Here is a 27,984-nt window from a genome sequence, read left to right as displayed (position 1 = left end):
AAACCTTTTTGTTTACTTAGACTAAGTCTAGTGAGGTACATTAGGGGGAATGCGGGCAACCCTCCTCCAAGACAATACAATACATTTTATTAGGGCGTAATGTAATTGTATTATCATATAAAGGTAGTATAGGATTTTTCATATGGGGTTGTATTTACATATTTTAGTCGAAGGTTGAAATCCTAAGGCAGTTTCTGCTTAATGATAGGGAAAATTGCACAGGAACTCATTGGACATAAGCACATTGGCAAACCACGTAAATTCATGTTCTTATTCTTTCGATTAATTTTCTTTATTTTTTGTATTTATCGTGTGTGTATGTACGCATAACCTTAGGGCATGATTTCACAATAGTTTTGTCTATTAAAATCCAATCCCAACAAATTTGTTTTCCTAAAAGAATAAAAGTGGGTGCATAAATAATTATTTTTGGTGCTTATTTCAACACACACACATGTGCAAACTTTTAATTAATAATTTTAGACTATTTTCGTTATCTTTACAATTTAGATCGTGATTTGTAGGTTTGATCATGATCCTTGGTCCCCTAAAAAAGAGAATAAAGATCATGATTTGTTGGTTTGATCATGATCCTCAGTCCCCTAAAAAAGAGAATAAAAAAAGTTTGGAGGACTCGAGATTGACTCCGAGTGATCAATCTGATGTTTAAAGTCACAAACTACAAACAAAAGTAGAGCATGACAACGTGTATGAATTGAGTATTTTTTAAGTGCCTTACCTATTCCCCACGTCTGCATTTTATAATTGTTTAGGTATCATTTCTACTAATGCTACTTTATCCATTTAAGGATAAGTTATACGAGAGTTATGGACTTTTATCCAATAGTTACATGAGATTGTATAATCCTTTAATCCAACTTTTAGTTTTTTTTTTTTTTTGGGGGGGGGGGGGACATTGCACGTATTTATTATCCCCTAAGTGCCTTTACATTGCACGTATTTTATTATCCCCTAAGTGTCTTTAATTTTGTCACCGGACAATTGTCTGCTAATTTTGACCAAAATTTTTGTCACATCAATTTTACTATCCACCCCTTTATTTATATATAAAAAAAACAATGAAGATATCAATATAATTAATTGTTCTCTTAAATGTATCTTAAGCATTGTTTTCAACCAGCAATTTAGAATATTTTATTTCACAAAAAATGAAATAAAATGACAATTAACTAGCAACTTAAATAAATTTATTGGAAATGCTTAAAAGTAGATTTACAAGTTTGGAGATGCTTTAAATAATTTGAAAAAATACTTACGCCGTGTTTGTGAGCATATATTACGATCTTCAATTTTTATTTATATGAATTTTTATTTTACAAGATTTAAGAATAAGTTATCTTAAGTTGTGTATTGTTGGCAAGCATAGTTGATAATAATTTAAATTAACAATTTAGTTATTTCGACATGCCCAACAGTGTTATTTTAAGCTAAAAAAACGTGTTGAAGTTTCATACATATTATATCATGCATCATGTTATTTTAAAAGTGTGCACTTTGCACCTTGAAACTAAGTATGCAATGTTATCGTTTGTTAGCTTATAATAAATTGATGATTTATGTCTAACAATATAACAATGTTGTTATAAGACCAAAAAAAATGATATTGATTCTATCTCTCGCTTTCATTTTGTTCTCTCTTAAATGCACTTACTGTTGAGAATTCCACTTGTGAGTTTGTCCCATATTGGAAAATTAGAGTGGATGATGAGTGCTTATATACATTGTTGGGTCCAATACCCAATAGGCTTAAGCTTTTGGGTTAAGTTGATGTTCACCCATGTGTATCAAGTCCACCCATGCGTTCCTCCGGTCCTAACAAGTGGTATCAGAGACGACGGTTCATAACTCTAGGTGAGCGACATCGTAAAAGTCGAGACGTGAAACTAATTCTCCTGACGTGCTAATAGTTTGAGGATCAAGTGTGTGGCTGAGGCCAGTAAAGATCATCTAGGTTGGGGATGGATCCGCATAGGATCAAGAAGTAAGAGGTAGGATTGGTTTGGAGGCACGTGGAATGCAATCTGATGCACGTAAGACGCCAGTGGTAAGGCCTACTTGAGCAACGGTTGGAGACTTGAGCTTACTCCTAGAAGGGAGATGATTTTCGTTTAAGGGGAGCAGTTGGAACTTACAAGTGAAGGTGAGATTGTTGAAAATTCCATTTGTGAGCTTGTCCCACATTGAAAAATTATAGTGGATGATAGGTGCTTATATGCATGGGTGGGCCCAAGACCCAATAAACTTAAGCTTTTGGGTTAAGTTGGTGTTCACCCATGTGTATCAAATCCACACATGGGCTCCTCCCGTCCTAACACTCACACTTCACACGTCACAAATTATAACCTTTATAATCACTTGTAAATTTAAAAAAAAGTGCACCACTAACCTTAAGTTAATTCAACTATAAATGAATGGGAAATTAAGCATATACTTATAAAAAAATCACATTTTACTCAATAACCACTGTTCACCCTTCAATGTGCGTGTCAAAGAGAGAGTGAGAGAAGTTATTATGTTACATATGTAATTTTGATAATTGTCAATCCTGCTTACAAACCACTTGTAGCTTACGTATAAAAATTGTCGCAAAATTTGCAAGACATCATCTATATGTTGTCAAAACACCATTTGATTTCGTAAAACATGGCCAATAATATTGAAAACAAAAAAAGATATTTTGTTTTGTGTCTTAGTCTTGCCTAAACTTATGTAACATATTGTCAATTTTAACCCACTAAACTTCATAGTTTTGCTCGATAAAAGGATTCTCATATGATTGTTATAAGATCAAAACAAACTTCTCTGTATGACTTCATGATATCCATATCATAGTGGATCACAATTTGTGTGAGACTTGTGCTAAATGTTAGTACTCTTATATTGATTCTGATACCAAATATAACAATCTCACACAACTCTCGTGAGACATTATCTACTTTGGTTCATTAAATAGCATATCTTTGTCTTATAAAGTATGCCTTACAAGGTTGAGACATAATCCTTTTATATAATCAAGATCTCCCAAATATACACCTATTGTGGGATCATGACACTTGGTTCGGCCTACATACTCAAGATCATGGCAGTCGCAAAAACTTATGCCTCCACCTAAAATCGTAAACACAATCATCATCACTTTGAGAGAGCCATCATTAACACATAAACCTTTGCATTTGATTGAAATCGTCCAAGAGCAACATGAACTTGGATGGCTTGAACTTCGTATCTTCCTATCATCAATATCAATTGCCACCAAATCAAGCTAATCTCTAATAAACACTATACAAATGATTCATATATTACATGCATTTTTGGGTCATGGTTTAAAGATCCTTTCGCATACTAGGCTTTTTTATTCAACCACCAATTCCTTTAACAATTTTGATGATTCAAGGGCAAGTATTAATCCAATACACACAAACTAGAAGTAACAAAAATTTTGACTCATATGTTAATAGATGCAACTAGAACTAGGCGCGTCAATTGAAATGCAAACCCTAATTTTGTCTATAGGCAAACAAATGAATAATTTGTATTGTTCAAATTCACATTAACCTTTTTTCTACTATTTTTTTTGAGTATAATATATATAAAAAAATAATTAGCATCATATGTTTATAATGAACAATGTGACGAACAGAAAGAGAGGAGAGACTTTAGTCTTCGAGTCCAGCAATATTAGTGATAGCAAGATTCATAAACTGTCGTAATTCCAATTTTTTTTTATTTTTTAATACTAGAATAGAAATGTAAATAAATTTTATTTTTTGGCCCTCGTGAAAATGACATTTATCGCATCGGGTTCGGGGATATTTCGGAGCCGAGCCGCGCGAACACGAACGAGACGGACGCCAATCCGTTCATACCTGGATTTCGCTACCCTCGTCGCTTCCGCTCCGTCGCGTGGGAGTCAGACGGCCATCTTCATCGTCGTGTTGCAGTGTCCTTCCCTCCCCACAAAGTCCCAACCCCGACTCCGCCTCTCTCTCGCAGACAGTTCTTCAGCCGTTCCTTTGTCCAACAACCACCTCACGCAAGCTTCAACGAGGTCTCAGCGCCGATAAACCGAACCAGGTACACGCAACCAATCCACCGGAGCAGTTTCGTCATTTTCTCCGCCATCGAATCCACAAGTTTCCAGCAGGTATCTTTTTTTCAACTCCATTTCCTTTTGATGCTTCAATTGGGCGAGACTAATTAGAAGCCCCGCGTGTTAGATTCTAAATTCATTCCCTTCGGCTCACAACCGCGAGATTTAGGTTTAGGATTGGGATTGATGTTCTTCAACATGATTTATTGTTGAATGCTTTAACTGGGCGAGACTAATTTGAACCCTTGCTTGTTAGATTCTGAAACCGTTTTCATTCCACACACAATTAGTTCTAGGGTTTCGATTGCTGGGGTTTTTAGGAATTAGGGCACGAAACAGGAAGCTATGAAAGGGCGGTCGCACCGTCTTCCGATCTCTGACCCTCCCGATGACTGGATTGACGAGTCTTGGACAGTGGATTGTGTGTGCGGAGTGAATTTTGATGATGGGGAGGAGATGGTTAATTGCGACGAGTGTGGGGTGTGGGTGCACACCCGGTGCTCACGCTATGTGAAAGGGGATGCTTCATTTGCTTGTGACAAGTGCAAGAGTAAGAACAGCAGTAGGAATGACAATGAGGAAACCGAGGTTGCTCAATTACTGGTTGAGCTCCCCACTAAAACAATGAGAATGGAGAATGATATTAGAAACTCCTGTCCCCTGAGCAATCCTCCTCGACGACCTTTTAGGCTTTGGACTGACATGCCAATTGAGGAGAGGGTACATGTTCAAGGCGTTCCTGGTGGGGAACCTGCCCTTTTTGGGGGCCTGTCATCAGTTTTCAATCGGGAATTATGGAAGTGCTCGGGCTATGTGCCCAAAAAATTTAATTTTCAGTACAGAGAGTTTCCTTGCTGGGAGGAAAAGCGGGAGGCTGATGATGGAATTGAAGAGGAAAATGAGAATCCTGTTAAAAAAGGTGCTGGTGTACTGTTTTCGTTGTCAAAGAAGAATGTGTTGACAACCCCTGTGGCTACTTTGGTTGGCATGAGAGGCCAAACTGGAGAAGATGACTGTGAAGGGAAACTGTGTGAGGATTTAAATGTCAAGCACATGCAAAATGGTGCGAAGGAGAGAAGCTTGCTTCGGCCCATTGTTATCCATTCGAGTAAGCGGAAAAAAGAAGATCTGGGGACATCCAAGGATCGGAGTGGAAAGAAGAAGGTCAAGGCCACGGACAAAGAGTCCGATGTGCAGAAGAGAGGTACACAGACGACCAAACCAGGTGATTTCCTGTCCTTTGCAAAAGATTAGGATGCTATCTTCAATTATTTTTGGTATTTCTTATTTTCTTATCATTTGAAAAATTGAGGATACATTTCTTTGCAAGATTGATGTATCACAGTCCACTTATTACTTTAAACGCCATGCATATGTTTACTACTGTTTTGGTTTTGGTTTTACTCAGTGTTTACACCCAACAATGGTGCAAAACAATTGGAATTTTATGAAGACAGAGGTCCCAAGATTCCCAAGTCTGATACTCATAACACCAAGAGCGAGAATTTGAAGGACAGTGTGGCCCGAGAGCCTGTATCAGATGATACATTTGCAGTGGGCGATATTGTTGAGAAGCCCCAAAACAGCTTGGCAGTTAAAGAGCAAAATCCAGAAGCCTTTTCCTCTGACATCTCTAAGCATAATTCTTCAATTGGAGCAGGAGCAAAGGAAGACAAGGCTGTTCATCAGGTTCCTGCAACAATTGAGGGTTCTTTCAAAATGAATGATGGCACAGGATCAGTTTTAGAAAGGAATGATATTGGGAGTGCTCTTGTAAATGAAGAGGTATGCTTTAATGTGGTGCATGTCTTCTGCTATCAGTGTAATTAAGATATTGTCATCATTGTTTTACTTGTGGGAATTTTTTAGTGTTTTATCCATACTGTCTCAAACACTGGTAGGTTCAGGAATTTGGTTTGTTGTTTTAAACAGATATCTTATCCCGCAGTCAATGGCTACCATTGCCTCCATCACGCTCCCAACCTAACCTGTAATTAAATCACACTACTATAGGAAAATTTTGGTGATAATTTCCGTAAAATATAGACAACATCACTATTTTGTTATTACCATCGGTCTGGTTGCTACAGTAACAGAAGTGAGGATGGCACTGCCAGTGCACAAATATCCATCCCTGTATCACAGCACAACTGCTCTGGCCACAATCTTTTGTAAATGCCGTGGTGCCACTACCTCAGCATCCTTGCTACTACTATCATGTTTTCCCACTCATCCACTATTCTTCTTTTTATGTTTTCAGTTTTCACCATTATAGCAAACAAATTAAACAATGTGTTTCTTCAATTGTAATCATTCAAGAATGATTGCCCTGAGCCCTCTGCTCAACTCTGATGTTTCTTCCGTGGATATTCCTTTGGGGTAAACACTGTTGGGTTTGTTGATAATCTGACAAGTGTATGTCGTCCTTCACTTTGATCTGTATTGTGTTCTCTAGGATTGGTAGTTTTAAAGTTTTTATCATGTTAATGGTAGTGGCACAGCGTTCTACAGGTCTAATTCATTTACCACCAGATCTGGTATAATGCAAATGTGGATTGGCCTGTTCTGTTTCAGCTTTACATGTTGAACTATTTATACAGAATCAAACTATAGTTATTTCTTTCTACTTCCAGATAAAAAGTGACAAAAATTATAGGAAACAGTGGTTCTGTTGAAGGATTTTGGGTCAAATCATTTTAGGCAATATGGACCTCGTTGATGTTAATGTTCAGTTCAACACTGAAACACCAATAGAACACCCGGTGGGTCCATGGAAAACTAGTTGCCAGTGGTCTCCACTCATCCTCAATACACAAACTCTCCAGTGATCGCTCTAAGATGCAGGTTTTTTTTTTGTTATTTTTATTTATTTTTTGTTTGTTTTATTATTATTTTTTAAACTAAAAAAAAATTTAAATCTGTATAAGCATCCACAAAATTGCCTAGCAAGGTTGCCTCCTGGGGAAAAATTGTGCTTCAGAAAATTTCTAAACAATGGTCAAAATCCAGCCTCATCTAATTTGTTTATCTTCTGCCTTGGTGCTAGATTTCTTTTCCTTAGCTACTCACTTATTGCTAAAAAGCCATTTGTGCTGGCTCCATAAAACTCATTTATCTATCTATTTTGGTGTCAATATTATTATAAAGGAGATTTGTTTTTATTTACCCAATATTCACACAATTTAACTATTCACACATGCACTCCCAAATATATTTGGTTTATAAGATTAATCTTACATTTGCCTTCTTCCCTCTTGATATATTATATTAATTGTCTATTATGGAAATATTACTGTATACCATTTTGTCCAATCTTATTCTTTTGTTTGTAATGCTGTCTTGTGGGTTGTGACTTGTGAGAAACAACACTATTCATTTGACACACACAAATAGAGAGAGCTTTGCTACTTTCTTTCCTTTTGTGTTAAGCGAAAAAAACATGGTTTTTAAAAGAATTTGATGGGGGTATTGTCATTAGGGATCCTACAAGTATTTTGGAGGATATTGTCGGTTTCTTTAGAAATTTATACGAGGAGGAGAACCCTTATCGTCCTGTTATTGAGGGCTTGGATTGGTGCCTGATCTTGGTTGTTTGTTGGTTTGGATGGTGCGAACTTTCAAGGGATGAGATTTAATCAGGCCGTGTTTAGAATGGATAGGGAAAAAAGCTCTAGGTGCGGATGGGTTAAATTTGGTCTTCTCTCAAGATTGCTGGGATGTGGTTGGGGTGGATCTCTTCAAGTTGTTTCAGGACTTTCTTGCTAATGGGGTAGTCTCCATGAGTATGAATTCGACTTTTATCACCATAGTTCTGAAGAAAGGTTCTTCTGTTAGAGTTGGTGATTTTGGGCCTATGAGTCAAGCTAATAATAGGACTAGATAACATACCAATTGAAGTTTGGAAATGTTTAAGGGATAAATGAAGTATATGATTAACTAATCTATTCAACACCATTGTAGAAACTAAGAAAATGTCGGAGGGATGGAGGAAAAGTAGGATAATACCTTTTTATAAAAACAAAGGCAATATTCAAACTTGTAATAACCATCGCGGAATTAAGATCATGAGACATACGATGAGATTGTAGGAAAATGTTATTGAGCAAAAAATAAGACTAGAAACGAGGGTTTTAGATAATCAATTTAGTTTTATGTATGAAAGGTCGGCAACAAAAGTTATTTATCTTTTAAGAAGATTAATGGGAATGTTTAAGGAAAAGAAAAGGGTCATGCATTTGATTTTTGTTGACCTAGAGAAAGCATGTGATAGAGTACTTAGGGAAGTCCTTTGGTGGGTTTTAGAGTAAGCAGTAATTATAATGAAGTCTTTAAGGATATATATGATAGAGTAACAAGTAATGGTAGGACTGTGGCAAGGGAGTCTTAAAGAATTTCCTATTACAATAGATGTACATCATGGTTCTACTTTGAGCCTTTATCTTTTTGTGTTAGTGATTGATGAACTCACTAGGATTATCCAAAACAAGATCTCTTAGTGTATGTTTTTTGCAGATGATATTGTCATGATTGATGAAAGTAGGAGTAGAGTGGAATCTAAGTTAGAATCTTGTAGAACTGCATTAGAGTTTAAATGTTTTAGGATGAGTAGAAATAAGATAGAATATATGAAACGTAATTTTAGCAGCGTAAGGAAGTGTACTAGAGATAAGGATGATAAACTTGATAGTCAATAAATTAATTGCTCTAGTAGATATTGGTATCTTGGATATATTATGCAAGCGGAAGGAGAAATTGAGGAGGATGTGGTGCATAGAGTTAAAGCAAGTTGGGTAAAATGGAGGATTGTATTAAGCGTGTTGTGAGGTTTTAGAATATCTTTAAAGTTAAAAGGAAAGTTTTACAAGACGACTATAATACTAGCCATGTTTTATGGATTAGAATGTTGGGCAACTAAAGGGCCGTTTAATATCACTGTCAAAAATTAGAGAAGCAAAAACTAAAAACTAGGAACAAAAATTAAAAACTAGAAACTAGTAACCTGTTTTGTAAGCATTTTCAAAATTAATGCAAATTAAAAACTTAATTAAAAAATGCTTGTTTTCATCTTTAAATCAAATAATATTTTAAAAATATGATTAAAATAATAAAATTACGAATAATACACATTAAAAAATTACTATAATTAAAATAAAATTTATTATATTATTTTATTTAATTGTTCTATTTTCAAAATTCACTTTATAAAAATTTTATTGGACATGACAATTGAAAAATGGTAAAAGTATTTTGTAATTGGCTATATTTTTAATTATATTTAAGTCCATATGATCATTTAATTTGATTTTAATTTAAAAGTGTATAAAATGAATAATTTAATCCAAAAAAACTATTTCTGAATTGTAAAGGTTTTGGCAACAGATTTCCAAAATAACAGAAAATCATAAAATTTGGTTTTTAGTATTTTGTCTAACAGCTGAAAACTGGCAACAGACCAGAAAGCTGACATCATAAACAAATATGTTTTTATAATCTATTTATTCATTGTGGAGAAATAAAAACAGAAAACAGAAAATAGAAACGATACCAAACAGGCTCTAAGAAACCTCATATGCAAAATGTAAAATTTGCCGAAATGCGAATGTTCAGGTTGATGAGTGGAATAACATTAAAAGATAAATTAAAGAGCAGACATGTATGCAAAAAACTAGGCATAACACCGGTCGGTGACAAGATAAGGGAGGGGTGGCATAGATGGTTTGGGCATTTGAGACGCAGACTAAACAACACACTAGTGAGGAGGAGTTAGTTATTGATTTTGGTATTAAAAGGGGTGTTGGTGGTAGACATAAAATAACTTGGAATGAGATTGTGATGAAGGACTTAATAACTCTTAAGCTAGCAAGATATATTGCCCTCGATTAGGTGAGTTGGTAAAAAAGGATTCATGTAGCTGACCCCACCTAATGGGACCTGAGGCTTGTTGTTGTTGTTAGGTTGACTATGAGTGTTTGTAAGATCATTGCTAAGGTTCTTGCTGATAGGATGTAAGAGATGATTGGGAGTACCATTTCTAGTTCTTAGGCAGCTTTTGCAGGAGGTATGCATGTATTGGATGCCGTTCTTGGGGCAAGTGTGGGGGATGCTAGGATGTTTAAGAAGCAGAGCTGCCTGCCTAGTTCCGCCTTAAACAACTCTGATCCTCAGTTCTCATTTGCGGAAAACTGACTCTTGACATGTGTGTTTCAACTTGGGCATACTTATGTGTGCATATATATAAATATATATATATATATATATGTATATATATTATTATTAAAATACACCACTTATTGCAATTTATTAGTAAATAAGTATGTTAAAAAAAAGCTGCTTTTGTGCAGACTTAGGGGGTGTTCGACAAAATTAAGCATTAAGCACTGAATGCTGAATTCAGTTCTGAATTTGTGAACTGGAATTAGAACTAAAATGAACCCCTGAATGCTGAATAATTTTGGTCGTTTGACAAAATGTGCATATGAATAATTTTTTTTACGATTTCAACCCTTAAACATTTTTATGAAACCTAAAAAAATAAAAAAAAAAGAAAAAATTTTTAGTTATAACTTATAAATAAAAACCAAATGTATATAAACTGAACAAACTGACAGCAATTAAAAGTTGCAGGTCTGTTTTTGATGTATTGTGCAAAAGAGTGAAAAAATTTTGAAACGTGCTTAAAAATTGCTGGTCTGTTCTTAATCCCTCTTCCTTTTCTTCTTCTTCTTCTTCTCTCACATTCTAAAAAATATTAGAGAAAATTATTATGCTGACAGAAATTATATAAACTGGTATCACAGAAGAGGATCCTCATCAGCAAAGCATTCTCATGTTCCTAGATTCCACCAGAATCCTGTGCGTGATTGTGTGTGGACAAGAGAGAATAGGAGCAACTGTGTGTGGAGAAGAGAGAAGAGAGAATAGGCGTGACTGCATGGAGGAGAGGTGCGATGGCTGTGCGTGGAGGGCCTGGAGGCTGTGTGTAGCTGAGTGTGGAAAGTCAGAAGAGAGGACAGACATGACTGTGCATGGAGAAAAGAGGAGAGAAGGGCGTTTAGGGTTTGGGCTTTGTAAGTAATTTGGTGTTTTTAGGGGGGGCTAATGTGTTCACGTGTGGCTTTAATTTTGTGCTGACCGAGTCAGCATATGAGGGAGATGCTGATTCGGTCAGAGCCAATTCAAAGTTTATTCAGATGCTCAACAAACACTACCAGTTCACTGAATGTTGGACCATTTAGAGTCACCCAGCCTCTATTTAGAGGCTATTAAATGCAAAAAAATGCCCCCTTACACTTGTTCTATAGTCAATTAGCCCAGAGTTGACGTGCTAGTCTTTGATGTGAAGACCTTAGAGATCCTGTCCCCCAGGCTGCTGCATGATTGATCATAAATAGTTATCAATCTATTGCTCTAGAACAATAGTCTTTATCTTTTCAACTAGGACGACTAACTTTGATATTAAGAAAACTTCATTAATTCAATTAAAATAAAATGCTTATTGCAATTACTAAGCAAACAAATATGTTAAAAAACGATTTCACTGTACGAGTTATAACTAATTTTACAATCACCCCCGCAAGCTTCCAGTGCAACGACAGAAGCCTGTTAAGAGATTTTTTTCCCTGTATTTTCTGTATTTGTTGATCATGAACAGTAATCAATTTATTGTGCTACTTTTAGAACTGTAGTCTTGATTCTTGCGTTGCTCTCATTTTTGAAACTCCTACTCTTGATTCTATGAGTTTCATGTTCTTTTAAATGCCTTTCTTTTGGCAATGATAAAGTCATGATGAATTGTAATCTATTTATCCTTCTTGGCAAGCAGTTTTGATTGCCAGAAGATAGATATTGCTCTAAGAAGAAATGTTATGATGGTTCAGTTACTGGCTTACTGCTGAATCGTAGTCTTGATTCTTGCATTGCTTTCATTCTTGGAACTAGTACTCTTGATTCTATGAGTTAAATGTTTTTTTGGATGCCTTTCCTTTGGCCAATGACAAAGTTGTGATGAGTTGTATTTATCCTTCTTGGCAAGCAGTTTTGAATGCCGGAACATAGATATTGCATTACGAAGAAATATTATGATGCTTCAGTTACTGGCTTACTTATTTTTGAAGTTAATCTGACTATTTTTACTTGTATGCTTTTGGTTGACATTTCATTCATAATTGCATTAGGGGGTTAGCACGGATGTTAATAATTTGGATGCCAGTGTAGAGCATTCTTCTAAAAGTGTTGTGATTGATGTACACAAGACAAAACTCTCTGAAGATATGGCTAGTGCTGTACTGGAAATCAAAGACGATCTGATTCTGCAAAAGTCAAATGGCAACATTTCAGTGAACTCTGGACAGCCTCTTGTTAAAATGAAAACAGAAGAAGATTTTGTTAACTGTGGAGGGGTCATGCTTTCTTCTCCTTCTGTTGAAGTAAAGTTGGAGGAGATCAATCACATGGCTCAGCAAGGGGAATCCGGTGATCACCTGCCTGAAAATACTACAGTGAATGCTGCTTTGGCAAGCAGCTCGCCGTCCAGTGACTGTAAGGTTCAAGATATTGACAGGAGTTCCAATGCTGTCAATGATTGTCATATTGACAAGCCTGATGAGTTATCTGCTGATCTTCATCAGTGTAAGCGAGAACTTGAGTGCTCAGAAAGTTCCATGGTTGTTCAAAAAAGTTCTAAAGAGCCCAGACATGCTTCAGAACTTCTTGAAGAGCCCTCAAAATCTGGTAGAACAAGCTCAAGCCCCTGTGTTCTACAGAGTCAGTGTAAAACAGTATCAGGTGTTGAAAAATCTTCCTCCCCTTCATCCTCTGTTATGGTATCCAAATCACCGATTTCTGATAATTGTAAAACTGTGAATTCTCACAACCTTGCTTCTGTTACCAAACAACGGGTAACGTGTAATATTAGTATGAAGAAGGATCATGCTGCTAGTGACATAGTGGGGGAGGAAGACAGGCATGGAATGCTGAGGAAGACAGTGAAGGATCGTCCAAAATCCTCTGCAAATTCTGCTTTAAAAGCATCACATTTGAGCAGGATTCCACATGCTTCTGTTTCCAAGCAGCCCTTGCCAGATTCTAAGGATCCAGCGATGAACTCATTTTCCAAGGCATCTGCGGCGCATAATGTTGCAGTTACTTCAGGAACTGGTGAATCTGCTGGTTCACTGCAAACACAGAGGTCTTTACCTGCAGAAAATAAGATTCCTGGCCCTGGTTTAGCACAAAGAGGTGAAAAGTTTAGCCAGTCCACTAGCGTTCCATCTTCTAAGTCAAATCATACATCATCAACACCACACTCTGCACCGTCATCTGCTCCTACCACCCTAAGTGATGAAGAGGTGTGTACAGAAGTGCCATTCTTTTTTATCAAAATGAAGTTATGACATGATAGCTTGACTTTTGATGTGATTTTCTTTTTCCCTTTTTTTGTCAGCTTGCTTTACTTCTGCATCAAGAACTCAACAGCTCTCCTAGAGTACCTCGGGTGCCACGTGTGCGTCACACGGGTAGCTTTCCTCCGTTTGCTTCTCAAACTGCTACAAGCATACTAATAAAGCGTTCTTCCAGTTCTGGAGGAAAGGATCATAGTCTGGTAAGGCCCTTACTTTTCTATGTTCCTTAATGGAATATATGAATAAATTCACTATGTATTTTTCAGTGTTTGAAAGCAAAGGTTGTTAATATTTGTTTGGTTTCTGTTACAAGTTCTGTCTAAAACATTGTTATAGGTTTCTAGGAGAAGAAACAAGGATGTACCCAAAGATGGGGCTCACAGTTCTCGTGAAATTGATGATGAAGCTAAGAAAACTGATCGAACACTGCCATCACCTGATCAGAGGAGACAGGATTTAGCATATACAGTGGATGCTTCTATCAAGAGGAATATAGATGATGACTCTTTAAAAGCAGTAGATTCTGTCAAGAAGAATATCCCTCCTGCCCCAACCATGGCTGCAAATAGTGGTCCCTCTTCCTCTATTGAGGCCAATGACTTAATTTTGTCATCCACACATAATTCACCAAGGAATACATCTGATGATGAGGCCCATCAAACTCTGCCAGGTAGCTGTTTATCTGAATAATTCTTTTTGTTGTTGCAAATTTTTGGTCAGGGTTGGGTACTCCACAGTTGGTCCTGCAAACAAAGAACATAGGCCGAGTAGAGTTCTGATGCGTAAGTTAGAAAAGAGCTATAGGGATTCAAAAAAGGGGATTAAGGAGTAAGAATGATTTTGTTTTTTCCCCCGTTGTTCATACTTTCTTTAAATAGAGATCAACTTTCATGGAAGTTTGGGGCAATTTTCCCTCAGATGGTTACTTGGTACTGCAAATCAGCATATCACTGACTTGTAGATGGAACTTTGATAGGCCTGCTTTAGTCCTTGCTTCACCATGTGAAATGTTAAAGTGGCACCACCATTCCTTGACCTGGTTAATTTTTTTGAAGGGACCAAGGTGGTGCACCCTCACTCGGAAAAGAGAGGACTGGCTGTTCATGTTAAAGTCATCGCTAGAAGGGGTGTGCAGGAATGTAGGTTGAAAATGTTGCATTTCTTGGCAAATTCTGTGCGTTTTTTTTTGAGATTGGCTAGCAGTACCATTAATAGAGAGTAGTGCCATTAATAGAGTTTTTTGGGCAAGAAAACTTTCTGCATAAAAGCAGAGAGTCCAAGGAAACATCCTCTCTGCATAAAAGCAGGGGTAGGGCTGCATACATGTGATGACCTTCCTGCTACCTCGCAAAGTGGGGAGCCTTGTGGTCTGGAGAGTTGGAGATGCCTTTTTTAATGGGTGAGAAGACTGCTCCACGACTAATTCCTGCATATGCACTCGGTGGTGATTTGGCATACTTGGAATTGTCAATGCTTCTACAAGGGTTGGCATACTCAGATCCATGTTGTCAATGCTTTTAAAAGGAATAGTTTCTAGGACAAGGATGCACTGGAGTCTAGTGGTTGTGGAGATGATCAGTTCGGAGAGTGCTTTTAACAAGTTCTCAATTCTTGGATATGGTCGGTCTTGATTAATTAGAACGTAGCTACTTCTTCTTTTGCTTTTGATGGTACTACTTCATTAAATATTATTGGTTCTAGGCTTTGAATGTCCTTAACACTTGGTTGACCAGTAATTGTGAATCATTGTAAACTCTCAAATAGTTTGTGCTCTAAGCTAAAGTTAGCCTGATTACAACGCTTCGTGCATGGCTTCATTATTTGTTGCTTTGAATTCAAACAACAGTGCACACCCTGTAATGCTTTCATTTAGAGAGACCAAAATCGGGCAAGTTCCACTCCCATATGCCATAGAGCTCCCACATAAAGGGTTTATATTGCATCCTCTCCAACCCCATGCTCATCTAGGAGGGTGCATGCTCTTAAATATTGTAGAGGTTTATGGCCAATGTAGGCTTGAACTTGCTCAACTCAATTGACCATGTCATTAGCCTTCCGAAGTGTGGAGCTTCTGTTGCACTTGCTTGATGGGGTGGTTGGTCACTTTAATGATTGTGCGGACATATAAGTAGGCTTTAGCTTCCTTGTGAAATTATAGAGGCGTAGTCCGACTTCTTTACTCATTGATATCATAATTTTGGTCCCTTTTTATACGAGGAACATGATTATTCCTCTTCCTTGACTAGGATTGGACTAACATTGTAGCCAAAACTTGCTAGGTATAAGCAAAAAAACTCACTAGGCACAAGTTTGGTTACTCGAGGTGATATTTTGAATCTTTTAAGTTCTTCTGAGGCATTGTAACACTACTCATTCTACTTGAACTCTAGTACCATTTTGAGTGAAGAATGGGAGGCATGTTTTGGCTGCCTTGGAGATGAACTAGCTTGGGGCTACAATTTTTCCTATGAGATTCTAAACTTTGTGGATATTCCAGTTGGTGATGTGCTTGACAAGGCTTATTTCTTCTTCAGATGTGCTTCAACTTTCCTCCTTTTTATTTTTATTTTTATTTTTTTATTTTATTTAAATTTTAACCACAAACTGGTGAAGTTATAATAGAAAACCTTGAAGGCACATTTGGTTAGATTAAATTTCATCTAGTATTTGTTTCAAATTAGGAGACCTATGCAGGCTCTCTCGCTCCATGTTTGTGCTCTATTGCCAGAACTCTTAAGACAATTTCTCCTTCTTTTGCAATGTGAATTTGCTTGGAGCATATGGAATATGCTTTTTGGTGTTATGGGTGAAAGCTAGGTTTGTCCTCCTTCGATTGAAGATTTTTTAGATATATCCTTTAGGATTTGGTATAAGGAACGATGGACAACATTATGGAAGTGTGGTTTTTTCGTGGTATTATGGTACTCAAATATTATCTGGGAAAAAATTAAACTACATGTTGGTTTGGGAAAAAATTAAGTACTTAGCCTCACTGTGGTGTGTCGGTCATGGATTTTTTAAAGAGGTGAACTTCCAGGATTTTCAAAGAGATTGGAGGAACATGCTGACTTGATAATCTCTTCTCTTGGGCATTTTTATTTGTTTAGTTTGGGATTGTCTTAGTTTGTCTCAGGAGATGCCTCATTCTTTGTAATGCCCCGACCCTCTAGGAGGGCCCGGAGTGCTACTAAACATACATAACATACATTTCTCTGATACCATACATATACAACCCACCCAAATAAGGGGAACGGGTGTTCCATACTGATCATCATATGCATACACAGCGGAAATTACATACTAATGCATCAAACACATACTAGAGTTTCTAACTGTTTCCCAACATACATACTACATCCATACTTTGCTATTACAACCTCCAAAAGGAACATAGCTACTGTCTATGACTCACCGGTTCTGACAAAACAAACAACGATGAAAAACCAGCTTGGTGGTACGCTAAACTTGATCCCTCGAAGGACTTGAAACATGAATTGTATGATAGGGTGAGACACCTCTCAGTAAGACGGATTATATTATCATCAGTGTGTGGTTAACATGAGATTTTGTGTGTACATATTACGGCTAACTTTTAAATCATTTAACTGGCATTTTAAGACTATACTGAATTGTATATCTGAAAATATATACTGCTGGCTCAATATAGTTCTTTCTATAGGAAATATGCCCATATATGCCTAGAAGATACAACCTGTACTGCTGACTTAGCATCGTCACGCTAAACATAACATACGACATGCTTACCCCCATGACGGGTTGTGTGGCCCGGAGGCTGGACCTAGCATATAGCCGGCCGGCTATACCTAAGTCAAACATAAAGTAGTACGATGGTGCCTACCCTATGCCCGAAGGCAAGGTCACCCGGAATTACTGCATCGGATGAAGACCTTAATTTCTGCATCGGGGAGTACTTTACTTAGGCCACCAGTCGCCTTTCCCATACCACACTCTATCTAAGATGTGTGGTTGCACCTCTACAATATATATATATATATATATATATATATATATATATATATAGCTCCGGTATCGTGCTCATAACATAACATCATATCAACAGGACTCTAGAGTCATATATGATAATTTACATCGTATAAAATTGAAATCATAATTCATTTTCATGAAACTACAAAAAACATTAGTTGTTCGTAGTTCTGTAAAATTATATGTTGTATACTGTCTTGGTAAAAACAGGCATATTATATCTGTCATAAACTGTCTCGATAAAAATCGGCATATCATAAACTCGACATCTAGCTGTCATATTACATATCGACATATAGCCATCGTATCATATCTCAACATATAGCTGTCGTATGATATCAATATTACACAAAACTTGCTCATTTATGCCAATTAAAACTGTACTTATGCCACACAATTTTTCATCAGGTAATTCATAAATACACAACTGCTTGATAAATAAATACTGTATTGAAAATAGGGGTATGAGTATCTCTAAGTTGTTATTTTACTAAAAATATAGATATATAACTAAATACAAGAAAAACGAAGATAATCAACCCTACCGCCTTTGGTTTGTTGTAAAATACCCCTATGGTTTCAAATCCCAAATTCCCAACCAGTGAAAACGTTTAGAAAGTTGAGTACTTTAATCTAAAAATATCATAATTGAATTTAATCGGTTGGTTTTGGAAATAAAGTCGGTTAACTGAACCGTAGGCTCGAAAACCCTAGAAAAGCCATAATTTTACACATATAAACATTTCCAACATTTTAAATCGGTAAAATCTGTAAGATTAGTTGACATAATATAATCCCCTTACCTGTTTTCCTGAAAAACGCCCCAAAAGGCCGAACCCCTAACTTTTTGGAGTGGGGCTCCAAATGCCCAGATAAAAAATTCACTCCGCTAGACTTGTAGAGAAATACTCCTTGATCTTAGTGATAACTTCCTATTATTGAATATGGCAACGATCGGCGAGAAAATCGAGGAGAGAGAGTATAGTTCGTAGATTAGAGAGAGAGAAAGAGAGAAAAGATACTTGGTTTCAAAATATCTTATCTTTCTTCTCCTTCAAGTCTTTGACTCGACCGCCCTCGTCGATGAAGTGGAGCATTCGTCAACGAGCCGCAGAAGGTCGTTCGTTGATGACCATAAGGCTTCATTGATGAACCTGAAGCCCGAAATTATTCCGGACTCTCGGTATCTCTTCGTTGACGAGGACTTGAACTTCGTCGACGATCCCTAGAAAGGCACTCGTCGACGAAAACTGGGATTCATCGACGTCGACGAGGCCATGCTGTCCTTGTTTCTGAATTTTCCATCCCTCTCTTTTATTTATTTATTTCTTGGGTTGGGTTACTACATTCTCCCTCTTGTAAATTCTTTATCTATTAATTATACCCTTTTTTTTTTTATCAAAAAAAAAAAAAAAAAATTCATCCAATACTTTCTTAGTACTCCAAAAAATTTCCTCCAAGTTCAAGATGTGTTTCTAGCTTGTTGACTTTTGACCATGTCGTCAACATGAGCTTCTATATTTCTTCCAATTTGAAAGGCATCCTTGTGACTCTCAATAGTAGAGTATCTACTGGTTAGTCAATCTTGGCGAAATGAAGATATCCTTGAGGCAGGCTTTGTTGCAATTTGTTTATATTTTATTTATTTATTTTGCTAGGTGAATTTGTTAAGATTTGTGAAATCTATGTAGATAATCTTTCTTTACTAAAACAACTTCAGCAAGCTACTTGGGATAATTTCTCTCCCTTATGAAGCCGCTCTAGAAAAGATTATGAATCCCTCCAATTGATTTTTGCATTTGGGGGTAAACTTTTGCTTCTTCTATTTCACAATTCAAGAGGCTGGATGATGCAGGGGCAGCATCAAGGTTCTGCAGCCATGGAGAAATTAGAAGAGAAGAAGGAAGGGGAAGGGAGGAGAGAGGAGATACCAGGGGGAAAACTCACCTTCATTTCCATTAAAATTCATCAAAAACTGCCTACATCATGGCTTTCACACACTATTTATAAGAAAGCCTCTAAACATATGAAATTACACACATACCTCTAAAACTGCATCACATTACAAACATACCCCTAGCATACACAATTACTACAAGCGAGCCCCCAATATAAATAATCCTAGTACAACAAACTACACGCATATAATTAAACAACTAAATAAATAAGCACATTTGAGTTTCATACCTAATAAACCATTAACCCTATTCTTTGACATAGGCCTCCTAATTGAATCGAAATGATCCATCCAAATTGCCGCTTCTCGTCCTACTACATCAATTCCCTCCTTTTGGTAAGAACTTGACTCCGTTGAGTTGGGGAAAGTTCCAAGGAGTCCATCACCATGAATAGATTCATCTCGTTTCATAAGAAAGGAACTAGCAGTACGCTTCAACTTGGTGAGTGGAAGAATTCATGATGGCATCAACTTATACTTATTTTTGTCAATGGTGAGAGAATAAGAATTTTCATATCCATCATGCTTCACCTTCCTATCAAATAACCATGGTTGGCCCAAAAGAATGTGACATATTTTGAGAGGAAGGATATCATATTGCACTGTCTCCATAATGGAACCAATCTTGAAGGTTAGTAAGCAGCGATTATGGACATTCAAGTTGGTTTTAGTCACCCAAGAAATTTTGTAAGGTTCGAGACTAGGCTCAACTTCCAAATTTAACTTCTTCACTTCTTCTTCAAAAACTACATTGTGCAACTACCAGGATCAATAACCAAAGTACAAAGTTGTTTTTGGCATATCACTTGAGTTTCAAAGATGTTGGTCTGCCTCCAATCCTCTGTCTCTTTAACCTTATGGGAAGAGAGCATATGTCGAAGTACTAAACAGGATATTGCTATCATTACCTAAGTCACTTAAAATTCAACTTCTTTAGTATCATCATCATCATCATCATCATCATCATCTTCTTCCTCTTCTTCCTTTTCTGCAACAACCATGAATTAGTTAGGACATTGTGCAGCTCGATGTCCAAAACCTTGACATTTAAAGCATTTGAGTGATGGTTGGCTTTTAGAAGTTGTTTTAGAATGCTCAGGATTCTTCCAAGAGGAGAGGTATTAGTCTGAACACCTTTTACCAAATTGCTCAACTGTCTTCTTTCGTACCACTCCACTAGTACTCTTCTCGACCTGAAGAGCTGATGTAGCTCTAGGAATATTCCATTGCATGTCCTCTATCTGAGTGGCAACCTGCACTGCATCCCCAACTGTGATGAGACGACATGCAGCGAGTTTGGAGGCAATAGCTGGTTTCAACCCTTTTCTGTATAAAGCTATCATAATGTCCTCTTTCCATTCTATATTGGCACGAGTAGCCAAATGATAAAATCTACTAGTGTATTCCATCACTGTCTTTTCTTCTTGCTTCAAGTCAGAGCTGGAGATGAACATGTTGCTGATAATTGGAAGGCACAAATTGCTCCTGCATGGTTCGCTTGACCTCATCTTATGATGTAATCTCACCAAATCTCCTTCCTCTAAAGATTTCCCTTTGTTTAATCCACCAAATTCGAGCAATTCCCTTTAATTTTGGTTCAGCAGAGTACAACTTTCCAGCCTCATTCATGTCATGCCATCGAAAATAGTACTCCAAAGAATACACCCAATCATCAAATTCATCAGGAGAACCATCACCATTAAAATCTGACAGTCTGAGGGACAGCAGCAATTCTGCCATCTTGTTTGGTAGGAAATTCCATAGGCCTTTTACCTAAGGCTGCAATTTTGGTTGTTAGCCTATTCAAAGCACCAATAATAGTTTCCAAAGCATTTTCCATATTTTGTACCCTACCGGATAACAACTCCACCTATGCAGACAATTCAACATTGGCCACCATGATGCACTAATATGAAGCAAATCATCACAAATTTCACTTTCAATTATTTAAGAATAATCTTCAAGTCACCTTTAATCTTGAGTATCACGCAAAAATGAAACAAATTCACCAGAAAAACTCACAAATAGCAGCAATAAAACCTGACTTTTGATGCTGGCAGCGACAATTTCTAGGGTTTTGTGCCAAATTATCTTGCTTGCTTACACAATTTCAAGTTGGGAACCAAAATATCATGCTGCAAATCAAAATATCATGAGAAAACACCAATTTATCGTGGCTGGGAACGAATTTCTCGTGATTCTGGCTGCGGGAGGGAAGTCCGGCAGAATCCCACTTGCAGTCGCCGGCACGTGGGGCATGTGAGTTGCCGGAGGCTACCTTCCGGCAAGGATTTTGTGGCGAGTGGTAGATTGAAGGGTGGTGAGTCAAGTGGTGGTGGTGGCGTGAACAAAACTCCAGCAATGGTGGATTTTGAAGGGGGCGGCTGGAGAACTCCAGGTGGCGTGTGGGGCTTCACGGCTGGTTGGTTGGTGATGAAATTGAGGGGAAAGGTTTCTGCGCCGGGGGGGGGGGGGGTTCTTTTTTGGTGGTATGGGTGGTGTTGCTGATGGCGGCTGGAAAGTGGTGTTTGAAGAAATGGGGACACAGTTGGAATTTTTTGAAAAGTTCTGAAAATGCAGAACTGCTTTCAGTTTTTATTTTTTTGTTAAACTGAAATTTTAGATAGGAAATGATGAGACGAGAGCGTAAGTGCGTAACAGAGAAGAAGAGATTAAAGTAGAGATTGGAAGATGATGAAGAAGAAGCGGAAGATGGAACAAACAGAGATTAATTGCTGGACAGAGACTGCTGCGAGTAGAGGAGACAGCAACAGAATTTAGAAATCTGAGAGTTGAGAGAATTATGGGAGAGAATTAAGAGAAGAAGAAGAAGAGAAGGAGATGAGAAAAAGACAAGAAGAAGAGGGCAGACTGCTGTTGGGCTTGTTTTTTCAGGTGAGTTGTCTCCTCCTCGAGGTTAACATCACATTGATGGTCCTGATCAGGTTAATTTCATCATCATTAGGTTTCCTTTCTTCTTGCTGTCTTATTTGGGTGATCTCATGAATCTTTTTTACATCCCTTGTCGGATGAAGGGATCTATTGCATTCTTCAAGTGTCGATAATCCTTAATATCATGCTCATAGTCTTGATAGAATTGGTGTGCTTAGAGTCCGCTTGAATGGGTTTAAGCCACTTTTTTGAGCTACAATTGTTTGTCTTGCACCCCCTCTTTTTTTTTGGTTGTGATTCCATATCCATCCTTTCTTTCCCTTTCTTTCAGCCCTTTCTTAGCTTAGCCTTTCCCCTAGTTTGCATGGTGTCCTCTGCTTTGCAATACTTTTGCAATCTACAATAGTTTGGAAAATGCCTGTAGAAACCTCTTGGAGAGGGAGCACTCCCTGCAAATTTTCTCTCCTAGGTTTTGATATTGAAGTGTCAAATATACTCATGCAGATCTAGCCTCTATGATACAAGCAAAAGTTTTTTGCATCCAGCTGCTGCTAATGAACAGTTAATGAATAAAACACTAAATTAGCGTGCTGCCTTGTCGAGGTTGATTTATTTAGGGTTGTGGTGAAAGCTTTATATATTATTGCATCAGGTGCTCCATGAAGAACCATTAAGGCGCTGAATGTCTCGTGGTGATCTAGTAGAGCTCCATTACTTGCATCTGAGAAAACACTGGGATAATGGTTCTTCAATGATTTGTCGGTGAATTTGGGGGTTGGATGAGGGGTAGGCGCTTGCTCTAATCTATTCTTCCAACCAATTTCTATAATCAGTTGTTTTTGGTTCTTTGTTGTTAAGGAGGTTGGTTGAGGGGTAGACGCTTGCTCTAATCTTTTCTTCCAATCAATGTCTATAATCTCAAAAGTTCTTTTTGGTTCTTTGTCGATCACAGGCTCCTGTCCAGGCAACACATTTGGTAGGGTGCTTTGGGGAATCCATGCTAGTGCGCCCCTCAGAAATGCTTTTGTTTGGCCTAGGAAGCCTGGGGTGTGGTGTTGTGTTGTGCTCTGTTCGTGGTGTGAGTTGCTTTGGGCTATTAGATTTTGCACATTATGAGCTTAAATTCTCATTTGGTCTTGCATATTGTGGATTTGTTCTAGGGAAGCGCAATGTATCCCACGGGGCATGCACAGGTGCTGGATTTGGTTGGCCTGATGGGTCTTCAGGACGGGAAAATACCAAGGGATGGTCATTCCAGTCTTCAAGGGCCTGATAATATGAGTGTTTCAATGGGAACAAGAGTGACTGATTCTTTTTTTGTTTTGATTCCCATAAGTGGTGTCAAACTGATGCAGTTTCAGTAAAATCTTTCGGTGCTCCAGTCAGAAAAGGGTTACAGACGCAAGAAATGGGAGTAGTGAATAAGAATGGACTTGCCTTTTTTTTTTTTTTTTGGTCTTAGGATCATGCTTTCTTTGAGTAGAGAGGAACTTTCATGGAAGTTGTGAACAGGTTTTCCTTAGAAAACTACTTAAAGTGGGAAAAGTGGGTCTTAATTACTGACACATGGGCTTCTTGGCATGTCAGTTGTGGGGATAGTTTTTATTTTCTAGGTGGCATTTTGCCCCGACCTCACATGTTCTAGTCAAAAGACCTTATTGCAATTATTGTCATTGTTGTTGTCGTTTTGTTATTCTTGTTTACACTTGACAACTTATTTCAAAATGGTTTCAATCCAAATTTTTAACTACTTTGATTTTCTCCCTCATTTACTAAGCTTAATATTTATTTGTTAATTTTGTTGCTCACACTACAGGCTTGATTAGTGATATAATGAGCAAAGGTGAGCGTATGACTTATGAAGAACTCTGTGATGCTGTCCTGCCAGTATGTTTGCTTCCACTTTACACATGCCTCTTGTATATGCTTGTTTTGCATCGTAATGAGGAAAGAAAATGGCTCATCATTCCTCCCTTTCTTTTTGTGTATTTTCTTTCCAGCACTGGCACAATTTGCGTAAGAACAATGGTGAGCGTTATGCATATTCAAGTCATTCACAGGCTGTTCTTGACTGCCTGAGGAACCGAAATGAGTGGTCCCAATTGGTTGATCGGGGTCCTAAGGTATGCTTATGAAATTTGTCTTCAAAATTCGTGCCTTAATGTGTGTGAATGTGATTCATTGACTTGTCACAGATCCCTGGGGTTGAGATTTGACTAGTTTAGTAGGAAACTAATGGCCATCTTAGCTCAACCAGACTGTAGAACCTATTTAACAAGTTTTGGTTATTTTTGGTCATATTTTGTTATTCCAAAACTAGTAACTGGATTATGTTGCCTTCTTGCTGTGTTCTTTAACTAATTGCATAGCAAGTGGCCCTCTTTTTTTTCTTTTTTCCCCAATAATAAATAAATTTATTTTCTTTCCTGCGGATAAAACTTACTGGTTTGATTTTAATAATAAAAGTTAAATAAGAGTTATATGGTAATGACTAGTTTGATTTTAATAATAAAAGCTAAATAAGAGTAATATATTAATGACTGGAAAACGTAACTATTTCTACGAGTATGCATATCTGTTTTCTCTCTTTGGAAACAGTGGCTAGTTTGCTTTGCACAAATGAAATCTAATTAGCAAAGAAATCTGAAGAGCTGATGATAATAAGCTGTTAAGAGTTGAATTACATAAATTTGTTGGGAAAAAAGTTAACCCAGGAAAATTACAATGTGTACAGCCTACGAAATGCAAGAAAGATTGAGGAGCTAAGGTTGTGTTTGTTTGAATTGCTGACATGGGTTTTTGAGGATTGTTAACTATTAATGTCGAAAATGAAGTAAAGGATTGCTAACATGTTTTCTTTTTGGGATTGTTGTTAACTATTAAAATTAAAGAAATGAAGTAAACATTTAGGATTTTGTCATTGCAGTAATAAATCATGTTTTGCATCTCAACATGGGGAAAAAGCTGTACATGCTCCTCAAGTGGGTGAATTCAACAGACATCATCCTGTTTCCTGTATCTCTTTGCCCTAGTTTTTGTGTGTGTGTGTATACTTAAGATTTGCCTGTGAACTCTTCTTTGTAAGTGTAAACTAAGTCTGAAGTTGAATAATTACAATTTTGCCTGTGAAATTGCACTTTGTGATTGTAATCTAAATGTGAAGTTGATTAATCCATTAATCCTTTCAGACCAATACGAGTAGGAAGAGACGCAAACTTGATGCTGAGCCTTTGAATTTTGACTTAGACGATAAAGAGTACATCAAGGGCAGAACTGTGAAGGAGGCTGAAGGAAAGAATTTCGATTCCCACCGAGAAGAGTTCCCAAAGGGAAAGCGCAAAGCACGGAAGCGCAGGCGACTGGCTCTGCAGGGAAGAGAGATAAGGGATGTTAGAAAGATCCGGAAGGCAGATGTGCTTACTGATGATGATTTTGGTCCTTTTTCCAATTCCAGTGAGGAGAGCATGTTCAGTGAGGATGAAATTCAAGAAGGTGGAACATGCCTTGGTGGAAGTGAGGCTTCCATAAGCTCAGATGAGATGGGAACCTTGTTGTAGTTGAAAGTGGTTGATTTGTTCTGTTGATTTTATTTCACAGCTTTGGGAAAAGGGTTGTCTGCTATGGTGGAAAAGCGCCCCTTTTTCGTGTGGCCAATGTATGCTTGAAATCATCCTGCAGGCTTCTTTGGCATACCTTTCTTTCAATCAAGGCAGCTATGCTGTATATGGAGCACTCCTGCAACTTAGAAGACAGTTTCCCTTCAGGCCTATGCGGAACGAGGATTTTGTTTGAGACCTAATGCGAGTTCTCCCTATTCAGCTTTAATGGATTGACTTCATCGTGAGTGGGTCTCGGTGCTGAATGATAGCTGGTGTGGATTCAAATGTGTATTGTGTAAAATTAGTGTACATAGGTGTATTGATGGGATTGGGGGGGGGGGGGGGGAGAGGGTAGATGCATATGTGAGAAGCTTTTCACGTTGGAGCTTATTAGCTATTCATGTAGATTTTCAGCAGCTTGCAAAAATTCTCAAATGGAATGTAGTACTTGTAAGTTCATTTCCTCTTCTGCATGTTTTGTATTTTGGTTGTGAGGGTATGGCAGTGCCCTCCCAACTACTTGTCAGTTTTTGTGTTGCAAAAAGATGCACACGAACATTTTTTAAGAAAGAAAAAGATAATTCCAATTTTGTAATTCATACTGACGACCAACCCAATAAAAAAGTTCTGCCTATTGTACTATCCATAGGCTTTGGGAAAAGGACTTTGTGCTAAATCTATAATATAAATGTGTGAAGGAATGAATTTTGATGAATCTATATAATGATTCCTTCCCCTAATTCAGAGCAACATAAGAATATAGTCGCACTACTATTAAAATAAAGCTTTACATATGAATGCCCTAATTCAGAGCAACATAAGAATGTGGCCGTACTGTATGTCTTGATCACATTAATAAATTTCAAAATATGGCATGTACCCTTCCCGTCCATTATGCTGTTTTTGCACCATCATGTCTCCTGTATTTGCCCTGCATAATTGCATTGGGAGCTTTGTTTTACATTCATATTTTCAAATGCAATATGAAAATATAGATGTAAAGCATTTGACATTAGAAAGGCTGCTGTTTACAGAAGGGATCTAACCTTTTTTTATTTTTATTTTTAGTGGGGCACAACTTTGTTAGGAATTCCAAAAAGACGTGAAGGTTAGGTTCACATACAGGGCATTGAGTGGATCTAGATCCTTAAATGTCAATCATACTTATTCTTTTTAACACTTCTTTTTGCTACTTGACTGCCTACCTGGTTTATAAACTTGGTTTAAGTATTTTCTTCTTTTATATTGTCGAAAATAGAAACTTAACCTAATTATCTACTATTAGATTTTACTATAGGGTTGAGCTCATAGAGGACATTAACTAAAAGATTTCTCAGTTACATCTTTTTTGACAAGATTTGGGTTTTATAAAAGAATATAAATATGTTTTATCAAAGAACTCTCTCTCTCTCTCTCTAAAATATAATTTTTGTTAAGAAGACATTGGAAGCATTCTTCTTCTTTTTTCTCTTTCCATTGATTTAATAAAAATAATAATTACTAGTGCTTTTGAATATCAAGACAAAGATATATTTATACTTGGGCAAAATAGATTCACCTCTCCTAAGGTTTGACAAAAAGATAGCAACCTCCCCTAAAGTTTCAGGACTTTCATTGACCTTCCCTGTGCCTGAGATTTCAAGAATTTTAGAGATCTCTTTTGAGGTTTGATAAAAAGATACAAATTTTTCCTTATATTTTGCAAACAGATAAGTTTGAATATTTTTTTACTAAACCTCAAGGGAGGTCTATAATATTTTAAAATCTTAGGGGAGGTTTCTGAAATTTTGAAAACCTCAACAAAGATAAGTGTCTTTTACCCTTATATTTTTAAACTACTAAGTTCTTGTGTATGATATTCAAAATGAGTAGATTAGTTTTCAACATACAAATATATTTTTGTTATATTTTTAATTTTTTTTCTTAAATTCAAAATACTTTTTTCACAACTTACTTATAAATTTTTTTATGTACACAACAACAACAACAAAACCAAACCTTAGTCCCACTAAGTGGGGT

General features: G+C 37.2%; 1 protein-coding gene across 3 annotated transcripts; it reads left to right on the top strand.

Moving 5' to 3' along the window:
• Positions 1-3,826: 3,826 nt before the first annotated feature.
• Positions 3,827-26,429, top strand: LOC131158822 (uncharacterized). Of its 3 annotated transcripts, none has more exons than XM_058113721.1 (9): positions 3,834-4,165; positions 4,402-5,336; positions 5,520-5,896; positions 12,286-13,458; positions 13,554-13,712; positions 13,849-14,182; positions 24,183-24,253; positions 24,367-24,489; positions 25,555-26,429. In XM_058113721.1, exons 2-9 carry the CDS (start codon positions 4,457-4,459, stop codon positions 25,921-25,923), a joined length of 3,486 nt encoding a protein of 1,161 aa, XP_057969704.1. In that variant the 5' UTR covers positions 3,834-4,165; positions 4,402-4,456; the 3' UTR covers positions 25,924-26,429. The 3 variants fall into 3 exon arrangements, with proteins under 3 accessions (XP_057969703.1, XP_057969704.1, XP_057969702.1); XM_058113719.1 differs by having other exon boundaries at positions 4,368-5,336; XM_058113720.1 differs by having other exon boundaries at positions 3,827-5,336.
• Positions 26,430-27,984: the final 1,555 nt, after the last annotated feature.

The sequence above is a fragment of the Malania oleifera genome, chromosome 6, assembly GCF_029873635.1.
Source record: "Malania oleifera isolate guangnan ecotype guangnan chromosome 6, ASM2987363v1, whole genome shotgun sequence".
NCBI classification, from domain to species: Eukaryota; Viridiplantae; Streptophyta; class Magnoliopsida; order Santalales; family Ximeniaceae; genus Malania; species Malania oleifera.
This window is presented reverse-complemented; position numbering and strand designations above follow the sequence as displayed.